Source organism: Eleutherodactylus coqui, chromosome 3 (genome assembly GCF_035609145.1).
Source record: "Eleutherodactylus coqui strain aEleCoq1 chromosome 3, aEleCoq1.hap1, whole genome shotgun sequence".
NCBI lineage: Eukaryota > Metazoa > Chordata > Amphibia > Anura > Eleutherodactylidae > Eleutherodactylus > Eleutherodactylus coqui.
In genome coordinates this window covers 239433277-239457672 of record NC_089839.1, presented here as the reverse complement: position 1 = coordinate 239457672, position 24396 = coordinate 239433277, and the positions used below count along the sequence as shown (strand labels likewise).

Sequence of the window (24396 nt, the reverse complement as noted above, 5' to 3'; positions counted from 1 at the left end):
CAAAGAAAAAAAAATCGCCAGTGGGTGGGCGCCCTTAAGGTATTATAATACAATTATCAAACAGAGACTTGAAGGGAACAGTATCTGTAAGAAATATGACATTTCACCTCCTGCATTCTCCACCACTAGACAGGATTCTCCTGCTCATAGAGAGAGTGAATACACCTGCATGTGCCCTATCCACAAAAGACCTCACCCTCTTAAGGAATGTAATGGGCTCAGAGCAAAGGCCTTACAGGAGTGCAGAGATACTCTCAAGGAACTTGGGATATGCTACAAGTGTTGCATCCCCTCAAGCTACACTGAAGTCTGCAAAGCTGTTAATAAGTTTACCAAGTGCAGTAGTGGCACAAACACAGCCTTCAGTAACACCTAAACCTGCCTCAAAGCATGGAGGGGAGCCAAAATTTTGTTTGTCCTCATAGCTTGATTATTTTTGTTTGTTTGTGCTTCCTGGGCAGTCTTTAACCCCTTAACGACCAGCCCATAGTGTTTTTACGTCCTCCCGAAGTGGGCTCTATTCTCTGAGGACGTAAAAACATGCTTCCTGCAGAGAATAGTGCCCCTCGGGCTGTGGACGTGACAGCTCCATGCTGTCGGTGTCCGCAGGTAGCTGACAGCATGGAGCTGTCATCCCGGGCTGTTCGGACACCCCCCCGGCATTGCGATCGGCGCTATGCAATGGATAGCGCCGATCGCAAAAAAAGTAAATAAAAGTACATAAAAGTTAAAGATTCAGCTGCTCTGATGGATCGGATCCATCGGAGCAGCTGAAATTACTCACCGAGGTCTGGCACGCTGCTCCCCGCTCTCCTGCCGCTCCGGGGCCCGAAGCCGGTCTTCTGCGCATGCGCGCCAGGCGGCATTACGTCAGCCGCATGCGCAGAAGGCCCGGCGGCGCGGGAGATTTAAAATCTCCTGGCTCCCGGCTCCTGTAGGTAGCCGGGAGGCAGGAGATGTCAGCGGGGACTGCGGTGAGCGGTCCCCGGTACCGCGATCGCCGTTATCCAATGGTTAGCGGCGATCGCGAAAAAGTTTTAAAAAAGTTTTAAAAAAGTCAGTTTCACCTCCCCTCATGGATCGGATCCATGAGGGGAGGTGAAAATACTCACCCCCAGTCCTCAGCGGTGTCCCGATGTCCCGGGACCCGAATCCCCGTCTGCGCATGCGCGCCCGATGATTGACATCGGGCGCGTGCACAGACGGGCTCGAGCCCCGGGGAATTTAAAATCCCTCTGCTTCTGGCTGCCATGTGTAGCTAGGAGCAGAGAGATTATACCGGGGACATGATCACTGTCATCCAATGGATGACAGTGATCATGTAAAGTGAAAAAAAAGTGTAAAAAAGTTAAAAAAAAAAAAAAAGTTAAAAAAAGTTTTTAAAAGTTTAAAAAGCGTACGTTTCATCTCCCCTCATGGATCATATCCGTGAGGGAGGATGAAAGTACATACCTAAGGCCCCCAGATTTATCCGCGGACCTTACCACAGCTTCTGCACACGCGCCCGTCGCCAAAATGGCGGGCGCATGCGCAAAAGCTGTGGATTGCCAGGATAATTTAAATTCTCCCTGCTCCTGGCTACAAAACGTAGCCAAGAGCATGGAGATTTAATGGGGGTCCGCGGTGAGCGGTTCCTGGTCACGTGTTCGCCATTATCCAATAATGGCGATCACGTAAAAGTAAAAAAAAAAATTTGAAGTTTCATCTCCCCTCACTGATGTGATCGGTGAGAGGAGATGAATCTTTTTACCGGAGGCCTGCGTATTTGAATCCCGACGCGATCTTCCTCCGTGGACCTTCCAGGATTCTGCACATGCGATTGCCGGCAAAAAGCCGGACACATGCGCAGGAGTCAGGAAACCCAGGAAACTTAAAATCTCCTTGCTCCCAGCGACCAACGGTCACAGAGAGCCTGGAGCAGTGACCAGGGGCCTCGTTGAGCGGTCCCCGGTCACGTGATAAAAAGGTAGCGATCTACCTTAGGCCGGTCTCACATGACCGGATAGGAATGACGGATTCCGCATGCGTCTGATCCGTGGTAATACGCAGATCAATCGCATTGGATTACACAATTCCGCTCACATTAGCGGGTCGGAATTGCGTAATCCACTCGCAGAAAAGAGAACGCAGCAGGTTCTATTTTACTGCGGATATCGGCAACATAGAGCCCATTGTGCTCCATGGTCGCGGATATACCCGCAGCCCATACGCAACTACATTGTATACGGGCTGCGGGTACCCCCGTCATCGCTAAGCGATGGTGCGGGAAATACAAACAAAGGTGTACTGTGCATGACCGCCTGTGTGAGTAGGCAGTTATGCGCAGTACATTACGCAGCCGTACGCAGGGTCACAGCCGGGCTCACAGATGGGATCCGCTGTGAGCCTCCGCAAGCGGATTCCGTCTGCACCCGCGTGAGCCCGGCGTTATTCAGACCGCTACCTGTGATACGTATTTTACAAGAAGCCCCGGGAACGCTCGCTTTCCTGCAGTTCCAGGAGCACCTTGTTGAGCGCCTTCTGTGTGAGACCGCCGCACCTCATCAAGCTTACGGAGACTCACGGAACGCCACTTTTTACACCCCATACCCGCCACTGAGGTCATGAAATACCCCCAAAAAGCATGAGAGGAGGGGGGGGGGATACCCGGTTTTATTGCCCCATGGGCCCATTCCAACCAGCCTCCGTAATTACCCCGTCTTCGGAAATACTACACAGTTCACATTTTTACTTTTATCTAAGATTTGCGAACGCCAAAAAGGGCATGGAGGGGGAGGGGGGGAATTTTTAGGGAGTCAATCTTTATTCTGTACAAATAAGCAATGGGGCCTGGAATTTATTCAGTTGTGCCCTAAAATCCAATGGGTGTTCCGTCCTTTATAGGCCTTGCCATGGGTCCTCTAAACAGATTAGGGCCACAATGGGTATGTTTCTGAACTCGGGACAAACGGGGGTATCCATTTTGGGGTGAACGTCTTCATTCCTATGTGCACTGTACAAAAAAACTGTTTTTAAATTGAAAAAATTGCCAAAAAAATTGAAAATCGTAACTTTTTCCTTCTGCTTTGCTTAGATTCATTCAAATACTGTGGGGTCAAAATACGCAGTACACCCCTAGATGAATTCGTTAAGGGGTCTAGTTTTCAAAATGGGGTCATTTGAGGGGGTTCTTTATAGTTTTGGCCGCTCAATGGCTCTATAAGTGGGCAATGGGGCCTGAAATTTATTCAGTGGTACCCTGAAATCCAACGGGTATTCCTTTCATTGTAGGCCTAGCCATGGGTCCTGTAAGTCTATTAGGGCCACAATGGGTATGTTTCTGAACACGGGACAAACAGGGGTATCCATTTTGGGGTGAAAGCCTTCATTTATATGTGTGCTGTACAAAAAAAACTGTTTTTAAATTGACACAATAGCCCAAAAAATGAAAATCCTATTTTTTTCCTTTTGCTTTGCTTGAATTTATTAAAAAACTGTGGGGTCAAAATATGCAGTACATCCCTAGATAAATTCCTTAAGGGGTCTAGTTTTCAAAATGGGGTCATTTGTGGGGGTTCTATATGGTTTTGGGCGCTCAAGAACTCTACAAGTGGGCAATGGGGCCTAAAAGGACTTCAAGCAAAATCTATGTTCTGAAAGCCACCGATTACTCCTTTTATTTTGGGCCCCGTTGTGCATGCGGACATAAGATTAGGGCCACAATGGGTATATTTCTGAAAACAGCACAAACAGGGGTATCCATTTTGGGGTGTAAGTCTTCCTTCATATGTGTGCTGTACAAAAAAAGCTGTTTTTAAAATGACAGAATTGCCGAAAAAACAAAAATCCAAATTTTTTCCTTTTGCTTTGCTTGAATTTATTCAAAAACTGTGGGGTCAAAATGCGCAGTACACCCCTAGATAAATTTGTTAAGGAGTCTAGTTTTCAAAATGGGGTCATTTGTGGGGGTTCTCTATGGTTTTGGGCGCTCAAGAACTCTACAAGTGGGCAATGGGGCCTAAAAGGACTTCAAGCAAAATTTGTGTTCCGAAAGCCACCGGTCGCTCCTTTCATTTTGGGCTCCGTTGTGTATCCAGACATAAGATTAGGGCCACAATGGGTATGTCTCTGAACACGGGACAAACAGGGGTATCCATTTTTGGGTGCAAGTCTTCCTTCATATGTGTGCTGTACAAAAAAAGCTGTTTTTAAAATGACAGAATTGCCGAAAAAACGAAAATCACAATTTTTTCCTTTTGCTTGGTTTGAATTCATTCAAAAACTGTGGGGTCAAAATATGCAGTACACCCCTAGATAAATTCCTTAAGGGGTCTAGTTTTCAAAATGGGGTCATTTGTGGGGGTTTTCTATGGTTTTGGGCGCTCAAGAACTCTACATGTGTGCTATGGGGCCTAAAAGGACTTCAAGCAAAATTTCTGTTTTGAAAGACACTGACTACTCCTTTCATTTTGGGCCCCGTTGTGGACTCAGATATAACAATAGGGCCACAATGGGTATATTTCTGAACACGGGAGAAATAGGGGTATCCATTTTGGCGTGTAAATCCTGATTTTCATGTAAACTATAGGAAAAAAATATGTCTTTAAAATGACAGATTTGCAAAAATATGAAATTTTACTTTTTCTCCTCTAAATTTAATTAATTCCTGAAAAAAAACTGTGGGGTCAAAATACTCATGACACCCCTCAGTGAATACATTAAGGGGTGTAGTTTTTAAAATGAGGTCATTTGGGGGGGGTATCTATTATTCTGACACTCATGAGCCTTTCCAATCTCGGCTTGGTATAGGAAAACAAAGTGTTCCTCAAAATGCTAAAAAGTAATGTTAAATTTGTACGTCTCCTAAATAGTTAAAAAAAAACGAAAGTTTTTCCAATGTGCGCCCAAAATAAAGTAAACGGGTGGAAATATAAATCTTAGCAAAAATTTCTATATTATGTTTGCACATATTTAAGATATTGCAGTTGGAAATGTGAAAAAATGACGATTTTTTCAAAATTTTCCCAATTTTGGTGCTTTTAATAAATAAACACAATTTCTATCGGTCTATTTTTTCCGCCTAAATGAAGCACAACATGTGGCGAAAAAACAATGTCAGAATCGCTTGGATATGCAAAACCTTTCTGGTGTTTTTCCATGTTAAAGTGACACATGTCAGATTTGCAAAATTTGGCCTGGTCATTAAGGCGCAAACAGGCTTGGTCACTAAGGGGTTAAGAGTGTCTGGTGTTTCTTTGGGGCCTGCAGCTCTCCACACACCAGTGGATGATTGTTTTTTGGCTATACTTGATGTATTATAGTTTCTATTAATTGATCATTTGCCTGAGCGTTCTTCTACCGCTTTGTTTTTTCTCTTTTCTGTTGGCCATACGGAGAAAGTTACCAAAATGAATGCCATTATTGATGAGCAAAGTAACAGGTCTCTAGTAGAGATGAGCGAACGCGTTCGTCCGAGCTTGATATTCGTGCGAATATTAGGGTGTTCGGGATGTTCGTTATTCGTAACGAACACCATGCGGTGTTCTGGTTACTTTCACTTCCTTCCCTGAGACGTTAGCGCGCTTTTCTGGCCAATTGAAAGACAGGGAAGGCATTACAACTTCCCCCTGCAACGTTTAAGCCCTATACCACCCCCCTGCTGTGAGTGGCTGGCGAGATCAGGTGTTCGCCTAATATAAAAGTCGGCCCCTCCCGCGGCTCGCCTCAGATGCGGTGTGAGTTAGATGAGGGACAGTGCTGTTTATACCGGAGCTGCTGTAGGGAAAGAATTGGTAGTTAGTGTAGGCTTCAAGACCCCCCAAAGGTCCTTATTAGGGCCACTGATAGCTGTGTGTTGGCTGCTGTTAGCAGTGGCATTTTTTTTTTCTCAAAATCGGCTCTGCAGAGCGTTGCACCTGGCATTAGGGACAGAAGTGCTGCATAGGCAGGGAGAGTGTTAGGCGTGAGTGTAGCCTTCAAGAACCTCAACGGTCCTTTCTAGGGCCATATTTATCTGTGTGCAGTACTGTCCAGGCTGCTGTTAGCTGTGCTGCATTTTTTTTGGACTTCTCAAAATCGCCTCTGCAGAGCATTCCACCCTCCATTGATACTGCAGGGAAAGAATTGTATAGGCAGGGCCACAACACAGTTATTATTCATAGAATATACGCAGTGCTGCCTTTTGGTGGGAAAAAACTGAAAACAAATCTATTTGTCCAGCCTCTGTCCGTCCTAACGCCTGTGGACACGTGTGAGCTGCGTGAAAAACATTGCTAAATCATACGCACCCAGCTACGCTTTACTGCTGGCTTCGCCATTTGCTTTCCTTAATTGGGAAAAAAAATACCTGCTCTGCCAGAGTTATAATAACTCTGCTACCCTCACGTTCTGTGACACATAAGCAGGGACACAGCACAGTTATTAAACTTCTCATGTTCATTGAATATACGCAGTGCTGCCTTTTGGTGGGAAAAAACTGAAAACAAATCTATTTGTCCAGCCTCTGTCCGTCCTAACGCCTGTGGACACGTGTGAGCTGCGTGAAAAACATTGCTAAATCATACGCACCCAGCTACGCTTTACTGCTGGCTTCGCCATTTGCTTTCCTTAATTGGGAAAAAAAATACCTGCTCTGCCAGAGTTATAATAACTCTGCTACCCTCACGTTCTGTGACACATAAGCAGGGACACAGCACAGTTATTAAACTTAGATTATTCATTCACTAGAGGCAGTGGGGCCTTTCGTTTTCCCAAAAGGGCAAAAATTATATTTGGCCTGCAGTCTTGCGCCAATTTATTTCCTGCCTGTTAAATCAAATCACTGGTAATACAGCATGCTGAGGGGTAGGGGTAGGCCTAGAGGACGTGGACGCGGCCGAGGACGCGGAGGGCCAAGTCAGGGTGTGGGCACAGCCCGAGCTCCTGATCCCGGTGTGTCGCAGCCGACTGCTGCGCGATTAGGAGAGAGGCACGTTTCTGGCGTCCCCACATTCATCGCCCAATTAATGGGTCCACGCGGGAGACGGTTATTAGAAAATGAGCAGTGTGAGCAGGTCCTGTCCTGGATGGCAGAAAGTGCTTCGAGCAACCTATCGTCAACACGCAGTTCTGCGCCGTCCACTGCTGCAAATCCGAATCCTCTGTCTGCTGCTCCTCCTTCCTCCCAGCCTCCTCACTCCACTACAATGACACCTGCTCAGGAGCGGGAACACTCCCAGGAACTGTTCTCGGGCCCCTGCTTAGATTGGGCAGCAGCGGTTCCTCTCCCACCAGAGGAGTTTATCGTCACTGATGCCCAACCATTCGAAAGTTCCCGGGGTCCGAGGGAAGAGGCTGGGGACTTCCGCCAACTGTCTCAACAACTTTCTGTGGGTGAGGAGGATGATGACGATCAGACACAGTTGTCTTGCAGTGAGGTAGTAGTAAGGGCAGTAAGTCCAAGGGAGCAGCGCACAGAGGATTCGGAGGAAGAGCAGCAGGACGATGAGGTGACTGACCCCACCTGGTGTGCAACGCCTACTCAGGACAGGTCTTCAGGTGGGACGAAGGCCGTTCACCGCCTCCGGTTTGCACCCCTGCCTCTCCCCCTGTGCCCCAACCTGCCACTGAGATGCAACCCCCCTCTCAGGACACAGGCACGACCGTCTCATGGCCTGCACCCACACCCTCACCTCCGCTGTCCTCGGCCCCATCCACAAATGTCTCGCACCGCACAGTCCAGCCGTCGCTAGCGCAACTGTTGGAGCGCAAGCGCAAGTACGCCGCCACGCACCCGCACGCTCAAACGTTAACCGTCCGCATCGCAAAATTCATCAGCCTTGAGATGCTGCCGTATAGGGTTGTGGAAACGGAGTCCTTCAAAAGTATCATGGAGGCGGCGGCCCCGCGCTACTCAGTTCCCAGTCGCCACTACTTTTCCCGATGTGCCGTCCCAGCCCTGCACGACCACGTCTCCCGCAACATTGTACGCGCCCTCACCAACGCAGTTACTGCCACGGTCCACTTAACTACGGACACGTGGACAAGCACAGGCGGGCAGGGCCACTACATCTCCCTGACGGCACATTGGGTGAATTTAGTGGAGGCTGGGACAGAGTCAGAGCCTGGGACCGCTCACGTCCTACCCACCCCCAGAATTGCGGGCCCCAGCTCGGTGCTGGTATCTGCGGAGGTGTATGCTTCCTCCACTAAAGCACCCTCCTCCTCCTCCTCTGTCTCGCAATCAAGATGTGTTAGCAGCAGCATGTCGCCAGCAGTCGGTGTCGCGCGGTGTGGCAGCACAGCGGTGGGCAAGCGTCAGCAGGCCGTGCTGAAACTACTCAGCTTAGGCGATAAGAGGCACACGGCCCACGAACTGCTGCAGGGTCTGACACAGCAGACCGACCGCTGGCTTGCGCCGCTGAGCCTCCAACCGGGCATGGTCGTGTGTGACAACGGCCGTAACCTGGTGGCGGCTCTGCAGCTCGGCAGCCTCACGCACGTGCCATGCCTGGCCCACGTCTTTAATTTGGTGGTTCAGCGCTTTCTGAAAAGCTACCCACGCTTGTCAGACCTGCTCGTAAAGGCGCGCCGGCTCTGCGCACATTTCCGCAAGTCCCACACGGACGCTGCCACCCTGCGCACCCTGCAACATCACTTTAAGCTGCCAGTGCACCGACTGCTGTGCGACGTGCCCACACGGTGGAACTCTACGCTCCACATGTTGGCCAGGCTCTATGAACAACGTAGAGCTATAGTCGAATACCAACTCCAACATGGGCGGCGCAGTGGGAGTCAGCCTCCTCAATTCCTTTCAGAAGAGTGGGCCTGGTTGGCAGACATCTGCCATGTCCTTGGTAATTTTGAGGAGTCTACCCAGGTGGTGAGCGGCGATGCTACAATCATTAGCGTCACCATTCCTCTGCTATGCATCTTGAGAAATTCCCTGCAAACCATAAAGGCAGCTGCTTTGCGCTCGGAAACGGGGGCGGGGGAAGACAGTATGCCGCTGGATAGTCAGGGCACCCTCCTGTCTATTTCTCAGCGCGTACAGGAGGAGGAGGAGGAGCATGAGGAGGATGAGGGGGAAGAGACAGCTTGGGCCGCTGCTGACGGTACACCGGCTGATTGCCTGTCATCCTTTCAGCGTGTATGGCCTGAGGAGGAGGAGGAGGAGGAGGATCCTGAAAGTGATCTTCCTAGTGAGGACAGCCATGTGTTGCGTACTGGTACCCTGGCACACATGGCTGACTTCATGTTAGGATGCCTTTCTCGTGACCCTCGCGTTGCACGCATTCTGGCCACGACGGATTACTGGGTGTACACACTGCTCGATCCACGGTATAAGGAGAACCTGCCCACTCTGATTCCCGAAGAGGAAAGGGGTTCGAGAGTGTTGCTATACCACAGGACCCTTGCGGACAAGCTGATGGTAAAATTCCCAGCCGACAGCGCTAGTGGCAGAAGGCGCAGTTCCGAGGGCCATGTTGCAGGGGATGTGCGTAGATCGAGCAGCATGTACATCCCAGGCAGTGCAACAGTCTTTAAGGGCCTGGCCAGCTTTATGGCTCCCCACCAAGACTGTGTCACCGCTCCCCAGTCACGGCTGAGTCGGCGGGAGCACTGTAAAAGGATGGTGAGGGAGTACGTAGCGGATCGCACGACCATCCTTGGTGACGCCTCTGCCCCCTACAACTACTGGGTGTCGAAGCTGGACATGTGGCCTGAACTAGCGCTGTATGCCCTGGAGGTGCTTGCTTGTCCTGCGGCTAGCGTGTTGTCGGAGAGGGTGTTTAGTGCGGCTGGGGGAATCATCACAAATAAGCGTAGCCGCTTGTCAACCGACAGTGCCGACAGGCTAACACTCATCAAGATGAACAAAGGCTGGATTTCCCCAGACTTCTGTTCTCCACCAGCGGACAGCAGCGATACGTAAGCAATACGTAGGCTGCACCCGCGGATGGAAGCTACGTTCTCTCTCACCATCCAAAACGGGGACATTTCTGCTTCATCAATCTGTGTCTAATATTCCTCCTCCTCCTCCTCCTGCTCCTCCTCCTGAAACCTCACGTAATCACGCTGAACGGGCAATTTTTCTTAGGGCCACAAGGCTCACTCAAATAATTTTTCAGAACAATTTTTATAAGTTTCAATGCGCTTAAAAGCATTGGAACTTTAACTTGAACCAATTTTTCGTTACACTGGGCTGCCTCCAGGCCTAGTTACCACTTAAGCCACATTAACCAAAGCGATTAATGGGTTTCACCTGCCCTCTTGGCTGGCCATGGCCAATTTTTGGGATGTACATTAGTACTGTTGATACAGCAATTTTTGTGGGCCCTCGCCTACAGTGTAATCAAATTAATTTTTAGCCCACCTGCATTACAGCTGACGTTACCTCAGCTGTGTTGGGCAATGCAATGGGATATTTTTATGTACCGCCGGTGGGTTCCAGGGAGCCACCCATGCTGTAGGTGCACACTGAGTTTTTAATACATCTGTACACTTCTAAAGAACCCGTCTGACTGGGGCATGCAGTGTGGGCCGAAGCCCACCTGTATTACGCACGAGATTACTACCTCAGCTGTGTTGGGCAATGCAATGGGATATTTCTATGTACCGCCGGTGGCTTCCTGGCACCCACCCAGGCAGTGGGTCCACAGGGAGTTTAACCTACATGTGTCCACTTGTAAAGAACCCCAGTCTGACTGGGGCATGCAGTGTGGGCCGAAGCCCACCTGCATTAACCCTTTCCAGTCCACTGTGTGACCTGTGAAGACATTAGGGTTTAAGGCTGTACAGCTCCGTTGTTGGTAGACGTCCGTCGGGGTTCTCTTACTGTATATTGCCAGCCTCTCTGCTGTCGGAGCCTATCCTACGTGTCAGCTCATGCAGTACTGGCTTTAGCCAGCATATAGCGCCGTTGTATAACGGCAGAAAAAGAGTAAGCCCCCTAGGAAAACCATATACAAATTGGATTGGAAAGGGTTAAGCACAACATTACTACCTCAGCTGTGTTGGGCAATGCAATGGGATATTTCTGTGTACCGCCGGTGGGTTCCAGGGAGCCACCCATGCTGTGGGTCGACAGGGACTTCACAATAGGGAGTTGTACCTGCCTGTGTCTATGAATTAAAAAGCCCGGTCTGACTGGGGCATGTAGACACCTTGACAGAATGAATAGTGTGTGGCACATAGGTTCCCCATTGCTATGCCCACGTGTGCAGCTCCTGATGGCGGTGGCACAGGATTCTATTTCTCATTGCTTCTGTACAGCATTGTGGGCTATCGCTCCGCCACTTTTAAAGAGGGTCGCTGCCTAGCCGTGCCAACCTCTGCAGTGTGTGCCTGCGGTCCCTCGTCATGGCAGACACAATTCTAAATAGACATGAGCGTGGTGTGGCATGAGGGCAGCTGAAGGCTGCCCAGGGACACTTTGGTGTGCGCTGTGGGGGGGGAGGGGGGGCGGTTGGGCAGCATGTAACCCAGGAGAAGTGTCAGTGGAGTGTCATGCAGGCAGTGATTGTGCTTTGTTGGAGGTAGTGTGGTGCTTAGCAAAGGTATGCCATGCTAATGAGGGCTTTTCAGAAGTAAAAGTTGTTGGGAGGGGGGGGGGGGGGGGCCACTCTTGCCGGTATTGTGGCTTAATAGTGGGACCTGTGAACTTGAGATGCAGCCCAACACGTAGCCCCTCGCCTGCCCTATCCGTCACTGTGTCATTCCCATCACTTTCCTGAATTGCCCAGATTTTCACACATGAAAACCTTAGCGAGCATCGGCGAAATACAAAAATGTTCTGGTCGCCCATTGACTTCAATGGGGTTCGTTGTTCGAAACGAACCCTCGAGCATCACGGGAAGTTCGTTCCGAATAACGAACACCCGAACATTTTGGTGTTCGCTCATCTCTAGTCTCTAGCAAAACCAAAATTCTTTGAGATCTTCAACAAAAAGGGACAGATGACACCATATACCCTCAGCACATGCTCCGGCCGTATAGAGACTTGTGGCAAAAGGGACACTGAGTACACTGTCTCCTCAGTGGGGATGCACACATACCCCTGCCAATTTTAATTGAATGTGACCAGTTACCTGATTTATTGTATCTTGATGCCACCAGGAAGTCCTGGTGGAGTCAAGATTGACAGGGGGGTGACTCCCCCTGTACCTGATTGGCTGGACAGCTGGTTGGCTTGTAGGTCCTGGAAGGCCACTAAGGATTCCCAGAAATGGCCTTCCCCGGCGGCGGAGCACAAGTGCGGACTGCGGCAGCATTGTGAGCGGTGACTGGGGGAGCGGCCCTCATGGAACACAGTGGGAGCGGTGAGCAGGGGAGCAGCCGTCATGCAGCACACAGGTGGGGGCTGGCGCGAAGCTGACAGCCGGCTCCTGGGACGTAGCTGAGAGGCGCCGGGTGGCCGCCTGTCCCCCCGGTGGACCACAACCGGGGCCTGCAGCAGCATAGCAACCGGTAAGCGGGGAAGCGGCCGTGAGGGAGCACAGAAGTGTGGGGCGGCCCGGAGCTGACAGACGGCTGGCGGGACGCAGCACTGAGGCGGCAGCTGCCCTAGAGCTGAAGCATGTGCATTGATGTGTGCCTGCCCTGCTGCCTTATGCAGATGACATTCTCTTCTTAGGTTTACATTATTAGATGTTTATGCTGCCATGGTACAGCGGTAACATGGCAGCATTTACAGGTGATAATGTGCAGCTAAGAACACAAGTAACTCAGGTTAAGGCTGCAGGGCAGGCATACATCAATGCACACTGTGCTGCTAGGACCTTCTTGCCTTGACCCTATCGGGAGCTAGGGGTGTGACAGGGGCGTTTCTCCTGTCACACCCCTAGCTTCCGGTGGCGTCAAGATACAATAATACCGATACACACATACCCCTGCCAATTTTAATTGAATGTGACCAGTTACCTGATTTATAAGAAGAGATTCCCACTCCAGAAACTGCATATCACCATTACTACTTAAAGGGGTTTTGTCATAAAAAATAAAAATTATCTAAACTTACCTATTCCTTCCCTGTCTGTCTCCTTATCACATCTTTTCCTGGTTGAGCTTCTCCAGTGCCCCGGGTCAGCTCACTGCAGGCTGGGCCCAGCTGGTTATGAGGGCTGCATATCTCAAATTCCTTCCGGCTGGGTCAGTGATGGTCATATCCCTGTGCTGTAGCTTCACTGCCTAGGAAGGAATCGTAATCTATTTCAGAGATAGCTCTCTTGAACAATCTCTGAAGAAGATAGGCAGTCCCCCTGCTGACCTGTGAGCTGTGACGTAACGTTCATTGCTTGGCACGCAGAAGACTGCCAACCAAATGTACGTAACCTCACAGGCAGGAGAAAAATCAGGCAGCTGGAGGTGAAGTGACCCCCTGGACTGCAGGAGACAGGAGAAGATAAGGGAGATGAAGATCTGGTAAGTAGACTGATGGGGGAGGAATAGATAAGTATAGAATTTTTCTTTTTTAGTGACAAAACCCCTTTAAGGGCTCAGTCAGTCGAGCGTTTTTTGAATACATGTAGGTGCATGAAAAAACGCCAAATGCATTTTTTTTTAAAATTACGTGACTGAAGTTACAGGTGCGTTTTTAAATTCGCACTTGTTGTGCAGGTACACAATGGCAAAATTCGCACATAATGTGCGGTCCCATTGCTATCCCCTGCTGCGGCTGTGACAGTTGCAGCAGGGAATTCCTTAGATTTAAAACCCCTGGATGCTTTCACATCCAGGGGTTTCACCTTGTGATCAATGGGCCGGCGGCAGCAGCGGCGGTCCCATTGACAACATACAGAGAAGATCGTGATCCTCTGCCACAGTTGTGACAGCTGGGGCAGAGGATTTCTTCATCTCCACGGGGAAGTCCCCTCATCTCTGAACACTATGACAGCACTGTCACAGTGTTCAGTGACAAGAAGAATCCCCGCAGGGATGAAGAATTCCTCTGCCACAGCTGTCACAGTTGTGGCACAGGAGTGTGATGTTCTCCCATTGCTTTCAATGGAGCTGGCACTGCTACAGCCCCAGTGTAAGAAATGGGATAACGGCAAGGCCTGCAGGGATTTTCAGAGAAGGGCTTTAACCCCTTAGTGACGGCCTCATTGCCTTTTTACGTCCTCACTAAGTGGGCTTTAATCCTAGAGGATGTAGAAACATGCATCCTTTTAGGATTAACGCCTTAGTGGCGAAGCCTGTTTGTGTCTTAGTGACAGAGCCAAATTTTGGAAATCTGACATGTGTCACTTAACATATCATAACTCCGTAAAAGCTTTCCATATCCAAGTGATTCTGACCTTGTTTTTTTGCCACCTGTTGTACTTCATTTAGTTGGTAAAAATAGACCCATAGAATTTGTGTATATTTATTAAAAGTGCCAATATTGGGAAAATTTTGAAAAAATTGTCATTTTTTCACATTTTCAACTGTAATATCTCAAATATGTGCAAACATACTGGACAAATTTTTGCTAAGATATATATTTCCATCTGTTCACTTTATTCTGAATGCACGTTTGAAAAACTTTTTTTTTTTTTAACCATTTAGGAGACGTACAAATTTAACATTAATTATCAACATTTTGAGGAACACTATTTTCCGTCAACAAGCCAAGATTGCAAAGGCTCATAGGTGTCAGAATTATAGATACCCCCACAAATGACCCCATTTTAAAAACTACACCCCTTAGTGTATTCACTGAGGGGGGGCAGGAGTATTTTGACCCCACAGTTTCTTTTCAGGAATTAATGCAATTTAGAGTAGAAAAAATAACGTTTCATATTTTTGCAAATATGTAATTTTAAACACCGGATTTTTTTCTATAGTGCACATGAAAATGAGGATTTACACCTCAAAATGCATACCCCTGTTTGTCCTGTGTTCAGAAACTTACCAGTTTTGGCCCTAATCTTCTGTCCGCATGTACAACGGGGCCAAAACCGAAAGGAGCAGCCGGTGGCTTTCAGATCAGACATTTTGCTTGAAGGCATTTTAGGCCCCATTGCTCACTTGTAGACCCCTTGAGTGGGCATATATTGTATTTCAGCTGCACTTCAGTAGCGGTGAGCGATTCCAGCGACCTGATTGGTTGTTGGCTACAGACCCCCCTTTGGAGATCTGCACGAGTAGTAGTTCACGAGACCCGCAGGGGGTTGGGTTAGGGTTTAGGGTTGGGGTTTAGGATTGGGGTTTAGGGTTTAGGTTTAGGGTTAGGGGTTAGGGTTGGGGTTAGGGTTAGTTGCCGACCCTCCTACGGCCGTGCTGCTGCTTTTTTATCGGGCCGCCCACTCGTGCAGATCTCCAAAGGGGGGTGTGTAGCCAACAACCAATCAGGTCGCTGGAATCGCTCACCACTACTGAAGTGCGGCTGAAATAAAAAATATGCCTTTGAGTGGCCAAAACGCGGAGGACCCCCACAAATGACCTCATTTTGGAAACTAGACCTCTTAGTGCATTAATCTAGAGGTGTACTGCGTATTTTGACCCAACAGTTCTTGAATGAATCAAAGCAAAGCAGAAGTAAATAATTATGTTTTTTTTTTTTTATCAATTATGTGATTTTAAAAACAGTTTCTTTTGGACAGCAGACATATGAATGGAGGCTTTCACCCAATAATGGATACCCCCGTTTGTCCTGTGTTCAGAAACATACCCATTGTGGCCCTAATCTTCTGTCCGTATGCACAACCGGGCCCTAACCGAAAGGAGCAGCGGGTGGTTTTCAGAACAGACATTTTGCATGAACGTGATTTAGGCCCCATTGCCCACTTGTAGACCCCTTGAGCGGCCAAAACGATAGAGAACCCCCACAAGTGACCTAATTTTAAAAACTATACCCCTTAACGCATTCATCTAGTAGTGTACTGCGTATTTTGTTTCCACCGTTTTTAAATGAAGTGAAGCAAAGCAGAAGGAAAAAAATTATGATTTTTGCTTTTTTGGCAATTATGTCATTTTAAAAATAGTTTTTTTTATACAGCATACATAGGAATAAAGACTTTTACCCCAAAATGTATACCCCCATTTGTCCCGTGTTCAGAAACAAACCCATTGTGGCCCTAATCTTCTGTCTGGATGCACAACGGGGCCCAAACTGAACAGAGCGTCAAACTTTAACTGTCTTAACTTTTATGTGATCGCCATTATCCATTGGATAATGGCGATCACTTGACCGAAGACCGCTCACCGCGGCCCCCGTGACATCTCCAAGCTCTTGGCTACCTTTAGTAGCCAGGAGCAAGGAGATTTTAAATTTCCTCTTGCCCTCCCCAGCTTCTGCACTTGCGTCCGCCATGTTGGAGACGGGCGCATGCGCCAAAACTGGGGAAGTGTCCGCGGATAAGGATCCCATCAGGGGACATCGCCGTTGGCCTTATTTAAGTAATTTCACCTCCCCTCATGGTTCCGATCCATGACAGGAGGTGAAAATTGAGCTTTTTTTTTACTTTTACGTGATGGCCGTTATCCTTTGGATAACTGCGATCACATGACTGTGAAACGCGTACCATGGCACCCCATGAAATCTCCAGGCACTTGGCTACATTTAGTAGCCAGGTGCGGAGAGATTTTAAATTACCTCGCCAATCTGCCGCTTTTGCGCCTGTGTCCGCCATTTTGGCGACGGACGTGTGCACAGAAACCGGGCAACATCTGCGAAAAAATCTTAGGTACCTAATTTCATCTCCCCTCATGGATATGATCCATGAGGGGAGATGAAACAAACTTTTTTTCTTTCTTTTTACACTTTTTCAACTTTTTTTTAACTTTTACATGATCGCTGCTATCCAATCATACTAGCCGGGAGCAGGGAGTTTTTAAATTTTCCGGGCCTCCCGATACCAATCACTCACCATCAGGGTGGTTAGCTTGCTGTTGCTCTATCCTTTTTTGTTTTACTGATCTACCTGCTACTTAGTGCGATACTTTAGGCTATCTTGTAATCAGAGAAGCATTAGGAATAAGGCACTAATAGAATCTAATTAGCGGAGAGAGATAGTACTTAGAAAGTCTCCAGTGTGTGACCTAAAAACTATTAGGCAACATCGTTACCACTGGTAGATAGGAATTAGTAAATATATAGGGGCCAGCAAGCTATCAAGGTAGATGCAAGGCATGGGTGTGTAAAGTCCATGCAGCACTGTCTCATGCACAACGCGAGACTCTGATACATGGCTTACTCTGAACTTTTCAGAAAAAAATTTTTTTGAAGAAAAAATTTTTTAAAAAAAATTTTCTTTACCATATTAAGAGGTATTATATACTTCACTGCAGATAACATCTGATCTGCAAGATATATATTTACCTGCGACCAACTGAATGCTCACTATTTGGTTATTATGCAATTGCTATTAAGATCCTGAGAGGCATATTAAATATTTACAAGAGGTCCCTGAGGAGCTCAAGTTGAGCGAAACGCGTCGGACCAAGGACCAGATATTGATTAAGCCTTCTTGGTGCTAATACCAAACACAAATAATCTCGGTCTTGGGCACTATCAGTTTCCCCAGACTGTAGATACTACCGTTGTGGGGGTGTATTATCACCCTGAAATGGTTATTTGTTGCCTCGAATAGATACCAGTTAAGGCATCGCACTATACCTAGAAAGCACGATATATGGCATCTACATTTTCAAGAACCCTCTGAGATACACTTCCAGAGTTATTAATATTTTTCTTTATGTATTATGTGTGTCAGTCTTTGTGAGTACTATTTTAAATTTTAATTGCTTTATTAAAGGTTATGTTTTAAAGTCCTAACAGTGAAGAGTTGCACATAACATTTTGGACTTTACTTGCCCCCAGTGACAAATTTGGACTATTACTATCATTCATTTATCACCAGCCCATTCACTCAACTGAACTTGGTCAACAGGCCACCAACAGGCCTCAATGCAGCCAATCTCTCGCTAACTACTGGTCACTCCAACTCTTGGCTAGCACCTCCACAGACCACACTGACCCAGCACTGACTTCAAGGTTCTGATTCTTTGAGAGTTCACTAGCTTGTTTACCAGCAGCTAAAGTTGGACCTTGCTGGGCAGAACCGCTCAGACTCTCCAGGACTCCCAGTCTCTAACTTCAGCTCACCCGATGGTCTCTCGGCGGCTTCCACTGGCTCTCAGCGTATAGCTCTACTTTGGCTCTCCATATCACTTTGTCTCTGCCCACAGCTCATCAGTGAAGCTCACAGTGGCTGCACTCTGTCCTACTTACTAAGAGTACGTTCAGCGGGCTTCTCTGGCATTACACATGGATACTCGGCACTCTCTTCTTCTGGTGCCAACTCTGCCTGCTTAGTAACTCTCCTCTCAATAGATCACTATAGAAGGAATATTCACTCTTTTGGTGCATGTACTACTGATCTCATCATAATCCTAATTGGGATATGATGTTATTTCCTGCACGCTGTTTTTGTGCACATTGTGATAAAGTACAGTGAACATACCTAGACAAACTGGTGCTTCTTCCCAGACGCCATTCATACATCGCACAATCATTTCTCCTTTAAGAATATAATAATTTGGGCATCTATATTCCACAGATTCACCAGATTTATAGCTGGGCTTTCTAATTCCCAAGGTATCTCCAAATTGTATAGTTGATGGTGGACCACACTGCTCACCAATTTCTGAAAACAAATGATAATTAATCAAATGTACTAATTAAATATAATTGCATAACAAAATAAAGCATTGTATAGATTGTTTTTTGTTTAGAGTCTGAAAAACATTTGGGCACTGCTTCACGATCGACTGTACTCTACTGGTATTGTATGATGTTACACCTGTTAAAAACTGAATGTAACCATGATACATCAGCCGTGAAGCACATTCTCTAAATATTTTTTCACTTGCTCATAAAAAATGGTATTGTGCAATACTCCAGTTTTTCCCCATATTCTCCACAGTAACCTAGAATGACCGGCAGCAGGATTGCGAATACATTAAAGGTCACCAAAAAACGACATTGTATAAAGATAAGTTCACATCACATTTTAGCACATTATATATTAGGACTAGCTTACCCGTCACGCGTTGCTTGGAAGACAGACAGACAGACATACATTCGTTTTTATATATATATATAGATAACAACTAAGGATGAGCGAGCATACTCGGTAAAGCACTACTCGTCTGAGTAATGTGCTTTATCCGAGTATCTCAGTGCTCGTCCTGAAAGATTCGGGTGCCGCCGCGGAGCGGGGAGCTGCAGGGGAGAGCGGGGAGGAACGGAGGGGAGATCTTTCTCTCCCTCTCTCCCGCCCGCTCTCCCCTGCTCCCCGCTGCGACTCACCTGTCAGCCGCAGCGGCACCCGAATCTTTCAGGACGAGCACAGCGATACTCGGATAAAGCACATTACTCGGACGAGTAGTGCTTTACCGAGTATACTCGCTCATCCTGGTTGTTATCAATCACAGCGCAGCTTTCATGTTACCTCAGTGGTATAATAAATAACAACCAATCGCAGAGCAGCTTACATGTTACCTCAGCTTTATAATATATAACACCCAATAACAGCGCAGCTTTCATGTTACTTTACCAGTATAATATATAACAGCCAATCACAGCGCAGCTTTCTTGTTACCTCAGCAGTATAAGAAAGAGCAACCAATGACAGCACAGCTTTTATGCTCCCTCAGCAGTATAAGAAAGTAACAACCAATTGCTGCGCAGCTTTCATGTTAACTTAGCAGTATAGGAAATAGCAACCAATCAAAGCACAGCTTTCATGTAACCTCATTAGTATAAGTAGCAACCAATCACAGCGCAGCTTTCATGTTACCTTAGCAGTATAAAAAAATAGCAACCAATCACAGCTCAGGTTTCATTATACCTCAGCAGTATAAGAAATAACAACCAATCACAGCGCAGCTTTCATTTTACCTCAGCAGTTTAGGAAATAGCAACCAATCACAGCGCAGCTTTCATGTTACCTTAGCGGTATAAGAAATAGCAACCAATCACAGTGCAGCTTTTATGTTACCTCAGCAGTATAATATATAACAACCAATCACAGCACAGCTTTCATGTTACCTAAGCAGTATATGAAATAGCATAAAACTCACGGCACAGCTTTCATGTTCCCTCAGCAGTATAAGAAATAACAACCAATCACAGCGCAGCTTATATTTTACCTGAGCAGTATAAGAAATAGCCACCAATCACAGCGCAACTTTCATGTTACCTCAACAGTTTAGAAAGTAACAACCAATTGCAGCACAGCTTTCATGTTAACTTAGCAGTATAGGAAGTAGCAACCAATCAAAGCACAGCTTTTATGTAACCTCATTAGTATAAGTAGCAATCAATCACCGCACAGCTTTCATGTTACCTCAGCAGTCTAAAAAAATAGCAACCAATCACAGCACAGCTTTCATTATACCTCAGCTGTATAAGAAATAACAACCAATGGCAGCGCAGCGTTCATTTTACCTCAGCAGTATAAGAAATAGCAACCAATCTTAGCGCAGCTTTGATGTTACCTCAGAAGTATAAGAAGTAGAAACCAATCACAGCGCAGCTTTCATGTTACCTCAGAAGTATAAGAAGTAGAAACCAATCACAGCACAGCTTTCATGTTGCCTCAGCAGTATAATATATAGCAACCAATCACAGCACAGCTTTCATGTTACCTAAGCAGTATATGAAATAGCAAAAACTCACGGCGCAGCTTTCATGTTACCTCAGGAGTATAAGAAAGAGCAACCAATCACAGCACAGCTCTTATGTTTCCTCAGCAATATAAGGAATAGCAACCAATCACAGCACAGCTTTCATTTTACCTCAGCAGTATAATGGCACCCAATCACAGCACAGTTTTTATTTTACCTCAGCAGTGTAAGAAATAGCAACGAATCACAGCACAGCTTTCATGTTACCTCAGTAGTATAAGAAGTAGCAACCAATCACAGCACAGCTTTCATGTTGTCTCAGCAGTATAATATATAGCAACCAATCACAGCACAGCTTTCATGTTACCTCAGCAGTATAAGAAATAGCAACCAATCACAGCACAGCTTTCATTTTACCTCAGCATTCTCAATATCCAGGAATTGTCTTGCGAAACGTTCGGTGGATGCATCATTTTGTAGTTGAACACGCATCCCGTTGCTCGTAATGCCTTTTGCTTTCGTGCTTCAGATGGAAATCGAACGATCTTTGTCTGGGGGGCATAACTGTCGATGATGTTCGCACGCGCGCCACCTATCGTAGGATAGATGTATTATGCCAGTAATCTTCCCAGGAGTGTACTCAACAACTTCCCAAAGTTTCATGGCGATTGGATGAATGGTGTAGTAATGCATAAAGGACAGACAGACAGACACAGACAGACATTCATTTTTATATATATAGATGTTGAAATGTGATTTGAGCCTAGCTTTATACAACACACTTCTTTCTTGGGTGGTCGTTAATGTATTGGCAGTCCTGCTAGCTCTAAATTACTTATGAACCTGTTAAACCGTCCATTTGAATTCCTTTTTTCTTTTTCACACAGATCCATAGAATTCAATTTTCGGTTGTTGAATATTCTTTTTAATGGGACAAAGAAAGCAGACTCATTTTTCTGTCCAGTTGAACAACTAGAACCTAATGGATCAGTTTTTTTCACATTGCAAATTTATGGCAATCGAATGGTACAGAATAGGAATCCTGTTGCACAATTGCACGTGTGTAAGGAAAATACTGAATGCATGATTATTTAGATTAAATAATCGTATATACTCGCGTATTAGCCAACCCGAGTATAAGCCGAGTCAATAAGTTTTACCACAAAAAAATTGGTAAAATTTATTGGCTCGAGTATAAGCCTAGCTATACTCGAGTATATGGTAGGCAAAAAAAAAAGCAATACTCACCTATCAGCCGGCGTCTGTGTCCCCAGGGCGATGCTGTTCCGGTGTGATGCTCTCCCTGGTGGTGAAGCCAGCTGCTGCAGTCTTCTCCCCGCTGTCTTCTCCCTGGCTTGATTTTGAAATCCCTGCAGTCAACGCTGTGATTGGATTGAGCTCCAGCCAATTACAGCCAGTCCTCGATAAATCAATCACAGCCATTCAGAATGACATCACTGAATTGCTGTGATTGGTTTATCGAGCGCCGGCTGTGATTGGCCGATGCTCGATCCAATCACAGCGCTGATGGCAGGGATTTCAAAAGCAAGCCAGGGAGAAGACAGCGGGGAGAAGACTGCAGCAGCTGGCCACACCGCTGGGGAGAGCATCACGCCGGGGACACAGACGCCAGCTGATAGGTGAGTATTGAGGTTTTTTTTTCACCTCACTCGAGTATAAGCCGAGGGGGACTTTTTCAGCACATTTTTTTGTGCTGAAAAACTCAGCTTATACTCGAGTATACAGGTATATTTTAATTCTTTCACTCAAGAACCTTCAGCGGGCTTCTCTGGCAATACACATGGTTACTCTGCATTCTCTTCTTCTGGTGCCAACTCTAGCTGCTTAGTAACTCTCCTCTCAACAGATCACTATAGAAGGAATATTCACTCTTTTGGTGCATGTACTACTGATCTCATCATAATCCTAATTGGGATATGCAGTTATTTCCTGCACGCTGTTTATGTGCACATGGTAATAAAGTACAGTGAACATACCTAGACAAACTGGTGCTTCTTCCCAGACGCCATTCATACATCGCACAATCGTTTCTCCTTTAAGAATATAAAAATTTGGGCATCTATATTCCACAGATTCACCAGATTTATAGCTGGGCTTTCTAATTCCCGTGGTGTCTCCAAATTGTATAGTTGGTGGTGGACCACACTGCTCACCAATTTCTGAAAACAAATGATAATTAATCAAATGTACTAATTAAATATAAATTCATAACAAAACAAAGCATTGTATAGATTGTTTTTTGTTTAGAGTCTGAAAAACATTTGAGCACTGCTTCACGATCAACTGTATTCTACTGGTATTGTATGATGTTACACCTGTTAAAAACTGAATGTAACCATGATACATCAGCCGTGAAGCACATTCTCTAATTAATTCTTTCACTCAAGAATATACTGAGGATGTGTCTAGAACTAGTCACTTGTGCATATTAGAAGAGATGTCCCCTCTTTTTGATGAGCAGACTCGATTTGCTTGGACACAAGTGTGAAGTCAACATAATGGACTTTTGAGATATCTTGATAATGGTGTGAAGTGTGCCAGAAGGTCCGTCTTAAGAAGTCCTTCAAGTACCGATGTCCAATCCCCTGGAGGCACCTGTAATTGTTTTTTATACTACTATTTGGCTTGAGAAAGGTGCCATTGTTTGGGCACCGAAATGCGTTGCCTTTCATGAAATTAAAACATTGAAACTTCTGCGGGGTATTCGTCTCGCTGATAACGTTGGAGTCATCACTTAAAGGAGGGGGATTCTGGACATCATAACCCCTCCTACTAAGTAAGTGTTCACTTGATATAAAGCACGGAGTGTATAGTGTGTATATACACCTTGCAAAGTACCACATGCGGCAGTGCAGGATTAATTTTTCTTAACAACATTTGAGATATCTTATCTTGGGTGGAAAGTAATGTTCATCTCTAGGAAGAGGCGTAATTAAGTTTGTATACAAACGCGGAGTCACCATTTATGACTTACAGAGCCATATGCAGCTATGATAAGTACTTTAAAATGCATACCATAAATATTTGAACTCAACTTCAAGCAGAAATATGCTGACACCTTTCTGTTTGGAAGAATTTGGAATGCTGACCTATGGCCATTTATATTGGCATAAAAAGGTAATCTCTTCTCCAGTCAGAAGGAGAAGCTTTTTGAAGCTCTGATGGAAGGATGAGATGGATAAGAAGGTTTGACAGTTCTGAGTAGTATGGACGCTTCAGAGACAGAATGAGGGTGTCATCTGTTGAATCCCTAGAAGTGAGGGGAACCTTTGGCAATGGTAATATGTGATCTGGAACCTTTAGCCATTAATGTGTAGCTAATAGAGATGAGCGAGCACCAAAATGCTCGGGTGCTCGTTACTCGGGACGAAAATTTCGCAATGCTCGAGGGTTCGTTTCGAATAATGAACCCCATTGAAGTCAATGGGCGACCCGAGCATTTTTGTATATCGCCGATGCTCGCTAAGGTTTCCATTTGTGAAAATCTGGGCAATTCAAGAAAGTGATGGGAATGACACAGCAACGGATAGGGCAGGCGAGGGGCTACATGTTGGGCTGCATCTCAAGTTCCCAGGTCCCACTATTAAGCCACAATAGCGGCAAGAGTGGCCCCCCCTCCCAACAATTTTTACTTCTGAAAAGCCCTCATTAGCAATGCATACCTTAGCTAAGCACCACACTACCTCCAACAAAGCACAATCACTGCCTGCATGACACTCCGCTGCCACTTCTCCTGGGTTACATGCTGCCCAACCACCCCCCGCACGACCCAGTGTCCACAGCGCACACCAAATTGTCCCTGCG

General features: G+C 46.4%; 2 protein-coding genes across 8 annotated transcripts in view; both read right to left on the bottom strand.

Moving 5' to 3' along the window:
• Positions 1-24396, bottom strand: part of LOC136621575 (coagulation factor XIII B chain-like) — a 612738-nt gene that overhangs the window by 60749 nt on the left and 527593 nt on the right. The gene's annotated exons all lie outside the window — the stretch shown is intronic.
• Positions 22498-24396, bottom strand: part of LOC136619677 (complement factor H-related protein 1-like) — a 111515-nt gene continuing 109616 nt past the window's right edge. The window contains exon 6 of the mRNA XM_066594440.1: positions 22498-22751. Within this exon, the coding sequence (XP_066450537.1) occupies positions 22498-22751 (254 nt within the window). The remainder of the gene's footprint in view (positions 22752-24396) is intronic.